The 9532-nt window shown below is 46.4% G+C and overlaps 1 protein-coding gene across 1 annotated transcript; it reads right to left on the reverse strand.

Annotated features, from left to right (window-relative positions):
- Nucleotides 1–3546: 3546 nt before the first annotated feature.
- Nucleotides 3547–9532, reverse strand: PtA15_16A268 (uncharacterized protein; the record flags this gene model as incomplete). The annotated part of the gene is made up of 23 exons (XM_053163941.1): nucleotides 3547–3758; nucleotides 3855–3978; nucleotides 4061–4154; nucleotides 4228–4343; nucleotides 4426–4470; nucleotides 4544–4630; nucleotides 4702–4782; nucleotides 4851–4879; nucleotides 4952–5115; nucleotides 5223–5247; nucleotides 5336–5422; nucleotides 5530–5673; nucleotides 5754–5774; nucleotides 5907–6094; nucleotides 6205–6551; nucleotides 6643–6667; nucleotides 6772–7175; nucleotides 7296–7333; nucleotides 7399–7595; nucleotides 9028–9107; nucleotides 9216–9281; nucleotides 9372–9403; nucleotides 9475–9532. 23 exons carry the CDS (start codon nucleotides 9530–9532, stop codon nucleotides 3547–3549), a joined length of 2664 nt encoding a protein of 887 aa, XP_053027916.1.

Consider the following 9532-nt stretch of genomic DNA (forward strand, 5'->3'; position numbering starts at 1 on the left):
AGGCCTTTACGGCATCGGAAGGTAATCCAGTTGATGCAAGCAAGGAGCAGCTACAGGAGGAGGAAGTTAGCCCAAATCCAAAAACCCATCACACGGACATGTCGACATAAAGGTGCCTCCACTGGCATGGACAGCTCCGCTGCTCGCTCCCGCTCCCCGCCTGTGCAGGCCTAGTCAAAGCTCGTGTTAAGTTACCCTCCGCGTGTTGTCATCATAATCGTGCCGCGCCCTGGCCGGCTCGATGCCAAACCCTTCCCCACTCGCACCTCCCGATGGCGCCGAAACGGCAACCTTGGGCTGTTGAGCTACCTCGACGGAGCGCCCCCGGGACCATAGCCATTCCCGGGTGCCAGCATGACCGGTGCGACAGGTTGGCGCTCATCGCTGATGACCTCAGGCTGTGATGACCTCTGTAGGTGCCTGCTCGACTGAGTGGCATCACCCTGGCGTCCTGTACCGCCCACCTGGCGCATGTACGGCCGATGCGCCAGGTGGGTGCACGTGCCTTTCACGATCCGCCGGTATCTCTATTCATCTCTGTTCATCAGTAGGGAAGTAGAAATTCCAAACTTCAGCTGACCCAACTTCGCCAGGAACTATTTATCGAACTCCACAGTCTCAAATAGAATCAAAAACCAACCTGCCATGATGTTCTCTCCGTTGATAATAATTGCGTACTTGACTGGCCTCTTCTCTCTAGGTGAGTCGACGTTTACGGCTGGCTGCTATCTAGTTCCACTGATTTTCTAATCCACCATCCTTCACTCAAGCTTCAAGCGTCTCGTTATCAAACGTTCGCGGCAGGAATGTGTTAGTCAAGTCGCACATCTCAACGAATGTGAGGAACTAGTTTGACCATCGCATCTCTTTCACTCATCCTAGGTTTCCTCGATCGACCTCCACGAAAGAAGTAGGGAAAAGGTAGGTTACACTTATCTTAATTAACGGTGAGAAGTACAATCATAAAATGCAAGAGACTGACATATGATTCAAACCCATGTTGAAGCATGGATTGGTTTATGGGTGGATCAAGTAGAGGTGACCTCGAGTCTATCCAATCATAACGGACCGAAAAATGCCGCCCGATGGATCCAAAGGAAAGAATGCCCCCCCCCTCACTCTGGAGGTTGACTCCTCATCAACATCCACAAATCAATTGGCCATCTCGAGCATTTCAATTTGAAAAATTCCACCATTATTTCTGACCATGAGCCAGCCTATCTTGATTAACTAGTATGTTGTTATGTTTTGCATGAATACTCTGGCCAAAGCCAAGTAGAAAAGAGGTAGATGCATGTCTACAAATGCAGATTCTCGGACTCAACCTTGGCTGGCAGAAATGAGCTAGAGTTTTTTAGCAGGTGCCCGGACTGCCAGAGGATGTTGTTAAATTTCTAGCCTCTCCCAGCCTCTAGTTTTTTCAAAAACAGCTAAAATATTATTATCATAAAATTATAATCAAAATTACGACATATATACTAAAAGATAAAGTTGTGCAACTGCCATCAGTTGACATGCGCAGACTCAAAGGGAGCAGGTGGTGTTTAGCTGAACCTTTGTCATGTGTTACTTCAACAAAGCTTCAATGCACAGTCACTGTGCCTCATGCACAGTGACTGTGCAAGGAAACATTGTTATGTACTTGGGTGGAGTTTGAATGGCCATTATCCTGGAGCATCTTGCATGTCAACTGACAGCAGTTGCATGACCTTTTCTTGTTGTGGTAGTTCTTTATTTGTTTTTCTCTAGACTTGTAGTTCTAGAAAGATTTAGACGTGTAGTTCTAAATATTTTTTACTCAAGATGTGTAGCTCTTGAGCAGTTTCTAGTTGTAGTCATCTGTCAGAAGTGTGACAGATCAGCTTGGTTTATATTTCCCTCTGATGTCATTGTAATAAATCATTGAGTCAAAGCACATTCTTCTGTTGACCACCCTCAAGAAGTCATCAAGAGAAACAAGTCCCCAGCTCCTCTGCCAAAATTTCATCTTCATCCTCCCTTGACCTTGATGACGGGTCTGAAAATCTAACAGATGTACCCAAGGACCTCAACAGCAATGTGCATGCTTTGCTACAGAAAGCGGGCAAATTACCAAACCACAGCCAGTGGCTCCCCACTACAGTCTCAGACCAATTGGCACAAGCACAAGCAGCCGCCTGCTGCGCTTGTGCTCCCAAGTTTCTTCTCAAAGCCCTCAGCGCCAATACTGCCCAGCCCGCTTTTTTGGCTGCATCTTGCAGCAGTATACAGCTAACGCGGAAAAGCTTGCGGCCAGCTTTTGGCCTGCTGATTTCAGCCTCAAAGCCTGTATGTCTCCTGCACGTCAGGAATGCCATCAGAAGAAAAAGCCTAGTGTCTTTTTTTCCCACTTTGGGGCCTCAAGGGCTCCACCATTGGATTTCTGGAGTGATTTTACATCAATCCGGCCTTTCGCCGCTCCTGCCTCTCTCGCCCCTTGCCTGGCCCGGCACCCGGATCTAGCAAAACCAGCCAGCCAAACGGGGTTTGACTGCCTGTACACTGCAGCTGTACAAGCCTGTGGCTGAAATGCAGAAATCATTTCAGCCACAAAATTAGGCAAGATTTTCTGTGTTAGCTGTATTCCGCTGCACATCCCTTTCAGACCTAGCCTAACTGAGCCTCTTGAACGGAGGGGGGGACACCCAAGTCCCAAGTAGGAGAAACTTATGACTAATGTTGTGATTTTGGCTTGAGGTTTTGGGTTGTTTTTGGCTTTCTAGCCATATTTCTTCTTTTTCCCCTCACACAACCAAAACCGTTCCAACCCAGGTGAAGCTATGAAGGGGTGGAACATCCAAGCTTCTTGGCTTCCAGTTCCTGTCCTCAAAGTGAAAATCTGTTGCACAAGCTGGATTGGGCAAGACATCTAAAACAGAGCTTGGTTCCTGGGGATTGAATTGAATACTGTACTGTTTTTCAATACATTCACATGATACAGCTCAGAATGACCTTCAAAACCAAAAGTTTGAAGGAGCATGGAAAGAGAAGGGTTGGGTTTTCAGGGATGGGTGTAACAGCAAAAGATGGGGAAGAACCAGAGGATTCTCATGGTCCAAAGGGCGTGTGTGGGGCTGTTTGGGAACAAGGTCAAAATTGGAATGGCACAAATCCCCCACCAAAAGGCCTCAAACCCTCAGGCCAAAATGTGGACATTAGTCCCAAGTCCCTCCTTTCGGAGGTCGCGCTTCGCGCCAGCCCAGGCTGTACCAGCGCCCTCCAATGTGGGGGACTTGTGTCAAGCTAGCTTTTAGACAGACGATGAGATCAAAATGAACGCTATCTGATGCAGGTATCTTGTAGATAGCAAGAGGGGCATGCAACTTCAAATGCGAAATCAACAGGATAAAACAAAGTTCCGGATTCATCGAGCCATCCAATCTCAGAACAAAAAACTTGCTTGATTAGGTGGGGCTAACTTGAGCATCAAACCCACTGTATTCAATTCTTGTATTTCTTTTTTCTAATAGCAGTATCACTATGGATGTTTGCACCAATCAGTCTTAATTATAAAGATACGGGGGTATTCTAATGTAGCACAAGATTGTCATTATTGGAAAACTCAATGTGCTTGAATTCATGGGGGTTTTCTCCATTCCCAAACGGCGCTACCCCAGGCTTCCTTGTTGCCACCTGCAATTCGGCCAGCTCTCGGCAACATTGACTATACTTCTGGTTTGCAAGGGTTTCTGCCGGCATGGTGGTTAACCTCGATTGTGCGTCTTTGGCGTTGGGGACGTCTGTTTGTTTAGATCGGACAGTCAAAATCGCATTCGACCATGTTCACTTTTCTTCAGGTTTTTTCTTTTTTTGATAGATGCTAATCTTCGACTCACCTAGGGAAGGATTCTGGTCAAAGAACCCACTCGGCTTGAGTGTGACCGTCAGCGTCTCTGCCGACATGACTGGGAATTGCTCCGGGGTTGGGATATGGTTCACTCCGAATGTGACATATGTTACCTGGAAATGTTATTTTTAAAAAGGGCCAGGAGAACAGTCAACAAAAGTCGTGCATATTAGAGTCGAGTGAATTGAGACGGACTATATCTTCATTCTCAATATTTTGATCATCAGCTAACCAGTTCTCAATGCTATCAACTGGTGTTTCCATCGTTCCTGGTACAAATTTACCCGAGCTGGAAGGTGATCGAACCTTGGTTAAGTTTTTCGATGACAGAGAAAGCCTTTTTTATGCTTCTGACTGCTCACGGATAATATTGGTGAGGGACGTAGGGGGTCACAAAGAAATCATGTTTCGCGAATGGGGCCCTTTGAGCAATCATGGAATCCGCTTTAGCTAACATTGGCGGCTGATCTCTACACACCTGATGAAGGCCCCAAAAAATGACATTAATACGTGATTCAAATGGATAGTCAAGGAGAAAACAAGGAGGAGAAATCACATACGATTCTATATCCTATCGGTTCTTTGGATGCATAGTGCACTTTGTTCTGCAATGAGTATTCCGAAGTCAGTCAGGTACTTGAATCAGGGTAATTAACCTTATAATGCAATGCGTCTGACTGGGTTGACTATTGACCAATACCTTCCTTTCGAATGGTCGTATTTTTGGGCTCCTTCGACCGTACGCTTGAGCACCCTCCGATGTACCTACGGACGTGATTTGAAGATGCCTATTAGGATTGTGGAGAATTTTACGCCAAAAGACGCGGTGAACTTACTTTGAATCCGTTTCCAAGATAATTTTCCGAAGACCCAGTCGGCTCCGACACTCCTACTACATCTGTTTGTACGACCGAATTCTGAGCAAAATTGTGGGTAAGCAATAAAAGACTTAAGAGGTCACACAGTTTGCAAAGGATCGAAGTACCTGCAAGCCATCGATCATTGGGTCGATTCCTGAATTCAGGAATATCAATCAATCTCAGTGGATGATTCATCGCGCATAAATCCAAAGCATTCTCTTCTTACTAAGACAAAATGTATGCGCATGATGCTGCGCTATCAGTCCTGGGGCAATCCGTGTTCCAAATCCATCGGTATCTTCCCCGTCGGCTAATAGATACACATTTAAAATTCCAGAAAGCTTGACATCAAAACTTATCGTCCCATCTTGGAAGAAATTCCAATATAATCTGTTCAATTGAATTTCACTCGATTTGAGCCTTCTTTGACTACGACTTATTTCTGGTTTCTTCTGTCGCACTTGGACTTTAAAGCAATTTTTGGACTGGAAACTTACAGATATTCGTAATTTGCAATGGTACCTACAAAATTGAAGAATTAGCTTTGCATATAACGCTTCTTTTCACTTGAATACATCAGCAGCACGTTTAAACGATTGAAACTGCTTACAGATTATGGACACAACTAGCTTTCTGGATCTTACGGAGTGAGCCAGCCCGCCAGGTCTAAGATCACTATGCTTCCATAACACGCCTTCTCATGTATAAAAAAAAGATATGTTCGAATGGTTATATGTGTCCATGAATGCACCCTAGCAGGATTTACAAGTAGACTGTTTTGGGGTGACAGAAACTGAAGCTTACCAGCATCTTCTTCATGTATACACACCGCATTGTTAATCACTACGGCTTTCCCTTCTAATGATACATTCACCGCGTCCAAGTATTGTATCGTGCCCAGACAATCGCATCCTAAACTGAGCGAATTCGCCAGATTACCCAGTCCATCTTTGGTGGATCAAACACACATGATGAGCGGTCTACATTGACTGCTGCGGTCGTGAATAGCGATCAATGAAAATATTCACATTCTCCAACGTCAAACGCAACTTTGGAAGGCAAATCAAAATGGGACCCAGCGGAATTTTGGTTAATTCAATTATCAAAACACGAATCCCCTTCAATTTTCATTCTAGGATCTGGGTGAAAGAGTATCTAAAAATCAAAGAACGGGCACGCACATTTTCGATGGTGAGGGGTTTCGGGTGCGGCATAAGGGACAACCATTTCAGCGAGAGAGAGTCTGTAAAATAGGGGTCGGACCTGTCCCCGGTCTGTGTAAGTGACCGTGTTTATTACCAGACCTTCCCGATAGTTGAACCCGATGTGCATTTGCCACTTTTGCCACTTCAAGACATTCCCTTCCATACTGTCATTGGTAAGATAAGGATGAGGAGAAAGATTATACTTGTTGGAACGGGACCGCATAAAACTGGAATAAAAAATCACTGATGAATCAGTCGAGGAAGGGGGGCTTACACGAAGCTGACACCTTCCGGTTGGACGACATGCAATGGCTTCAAATCTGGGCGCATCGTCCACGGTTGGTTATCCTGTTCGAGAGAGCTCTGATTGAGCAAGTGGGGCAAATAATCAAATTTGCGCATGGGGGGAAGGATCCTGTCTCTCCCGGATTGCTGCAACGCCTTCCGAAGATCCTCATCGTCAAGCTCGTCTTTTTCCTCGTGTAGCAGGGAGGGTGGCTGAGTGGTTCCGGAGGATAACTCAGGTCCCGGGATCCGATGCGGTGGGAAGTCGATGTGGATCACCTTCTTGGCTAGGATGTCCACGATCACTACGAAGTCGAGCGGGTGGGCGTACAAGTTCTGTGCGTGAAAGGGCAGCACTCGGCCCAGGGATGCTCTCAGCTCATCGACAACTATTGGTGTTTTGTTTTTGATTCTCTGGTTCTCTTACTCCGTGTTCGACCAATCTGGCATACCTGTAAGAAAATGGGAAAAAGAAGTCAGCACGGATCCTCGGCACCAATCTTTTTCTAACAATAATGTGGAATTAAGGTTGGAACTGAGACGAGAGATGATTGACATTAAACATTGTTGTAAGCGTTTAAAATTTCCAAACCGCGAATCATAACCGAGTGCCCATCCGTCGCCAAAGATTTGTTCCTTCGAGATCCCCACCTGGTAACAAAGGTCGATGACTCTGGGGTCATTCTTGGCGATCCGTTCGGCTTCGTCGACCTCTTCGATCGGGATACAAGAATGCGTGCCACTTGGTAGTTTTGTTGCTGGCTTCGAGACCGTCGGGCTCGATGGCTCCAGGCTCACTTCGATCAGGTAGCTCGAACCCGTCCCGACTTCGATCGCACAAACTTCGCATTCCCTCCTCAGCTCAATCGGACTCTGTCCGTCTGGTGATCGCTCGATCAGAATACCAAGGAATTTCAAGACCTCTTCCTTCTTCGGTTCGATCAAGTTGACATAGGTGATCTGGTGAAAATAAACATTATCATTTTCGCGTGTGGATCTCTAGGCAGCAGGGACACTACATTGCTGAGGCTTGTCATGGAAGATTTGGTGCAGGCTTTTAAACTTGGAGAGTCAACTTACCACAACTTGACCGAGTTTCAGGGTCTGGTAAAGATAATCTGGGATTTTTTTGGGGGGTAGAACAGAGCAGAAAAAAAAGATCAATTTTTCAATTCTCTCTTACGGATGAAGATAGTCCAAGAATTCAACCCTTTGCTGTCCCACATGCCGAGTTGATCTCGGCTGTCGATAATGGATCGAGGGGATGGTAGTGAGCCGGTCGAGCGGGATTGGGAGGTTTGTGATCTTTCGAGGGGTCGCACGGGCTTGCCTCCGGCTGGGCTTGAGCCTCGACAGATTGTTGGGTCATTATAATGAGGCCTGGATATCAGGTTCTTGGGGTGTGGTGATAAGTAGTTCCTTCGCGCTCCTTCCTCTACTAGGTGATTTTGTAACCCTCAAGTTCTCCAGCGAAAAGAGAAAGCCTTATAAGCTATCCCGAGTCGATGGCCCCGGGTGTATGAAGAAGTGAATTTGGCACTATTTTTAGACTATCAGTTAATGCAGGGGTTCCAGTCGGCTGAGGATTCGGACTCCTTCAAGGCCGCTTATAATACACAAATAAGGTGGTTTGTCCAGTTCCCTGTACTGCCCTACCTTGAGCTTGTTTGTTATGCGCTCGATCTGATTATCTGGCTTTCATCTCTAAGTACCCCAGCGTATCCCCCCGAGACTCCGAGTGAGGACAAACAATCGACACAAATAAAATGAAGACGAGCTAACGAATTGCCCTCAAGCGCGACAGAGTCCAGGTGTCCAACCAAGTTCAACCGAGCCGAGAGGCAGTCCAAAGTTATCATCATTGGTTATCGGCATGGTCAACTATGTAATGTGGAATATTTTTATCAACTCTGCCCTGTGTGGTATCTCATTAGGGCACCAAAGTCAGTAACACTGACTTTGGTGAGCAACACTGCAGCCTACAGCTTGCATTTTTCTGGTATCGTGTCTTGATTCGGCTTGTCTGAGGTATTAAGCCGGTGGCCTTTGATCAGGTGTGCAGAAGAACAGACGCCTTGGAGGCATGCCATAACCCCTGTGTCGATCTGGTTCCATCGATGTAGTCCACAGACCTTGGATAAATCCGATTTGTCATAGCCAAGCAGAATCTGCCTGCTTTGTCTGATCATGTCTTGGCTCACTTCAAACATTTTGCCACTCTAGGGCAGCCTCGGAGCATGCCGGGTTTGGCTCCCTCTCTTCTTCCCCCTTCCCAAACATCCCGAATATTGTTGTTTTGTAGGGCAATCTTCGACTAACAACCGGTATCCACTGGGCTCAGAGCACATTGTATTGTCAACGAGGGGTTCCGCACCGAGCACTGCCAGGATATTGGTCAGACAAACCGTAACGCCTCGGATAGAGTGTTCGGCCACTTTTGCTCCGCCTCTTGTATGACCCACGGGGACATCGCAAGGACGAGCTTCGCCCACCACCACCCTCGTATTTATCCAAACAGTTCCACTTCCAGGCAATACATTTGCAGGCCATGTTTGGCAGCGTGATTATTACACAACTGGGGAACTTGCGCGCCGCGGAAAATGAACTCATCTCATATGCCACAGAAGATGAACTTGGCACCGAATAATAAACCTCCAGCTTTTGTTGTTTTCTTACCTTGGTGCAATAAAAATTGTAAGGAAAAATGACCTGAGGGAATATATGAGTTTGGGCAGATTGGTCTCTATGCATCCGTGATAGAAAGCACAATGTTTACTTAGGGAGTTGAAAAATTGACTCTCAGGAGAGAGACTCGTTGCTGTTGTAAAACGATGCTGGCTTATCAAGTCGCTGGGGTGGGACCCGACCTTCAGCTTGGGCTTTGTCTTGTTCCTGAAATATGAAGGAATGAGTCGAAAATATTAAACCAAATCACGTCTGAAAAAAACTGGTTGGCTATCGGACTTTCCCATAAGACAGACAATAAGGGAATATAGTTACAATCTTCAGAATGCGCATGTATTCTGCACCGGCTGCAATGTTGGCGTTGTGAATCTGCCATATAGCCTGCCGAAACCGTTTGGAAAAAGATGTATTGGTGAGTGTTAGAATGGGACATCTCAAACTTTCTCTGGGACAAAGATCAGGAACACATACCCACAGGCCATAGACCGAAGCGGCTGCACATGCTGTAAGATACGAGAAAGGACAAATCAGAGTGAGATCTTGCTTTTGGGGAACGTAATGTGAGCGTACTTACTTGTAACGATGGCACGATGGCCATAATCGAGCAATGTTAAGCGAGGCCGAGGTGCCAT

The sequence above is a fragment of the Puccinia triticina genome, chromosome 16A, assembly GCF_026914185.1.
Source record: "Puccinia triticina chromosome 16A, complete sequence".
NCBI lineage: Eukaryota > Fungi > Basidiomycota > Pucciniomycetes > Pucciniales > Pucciniaceae > Puccinia > Puccinia triticina.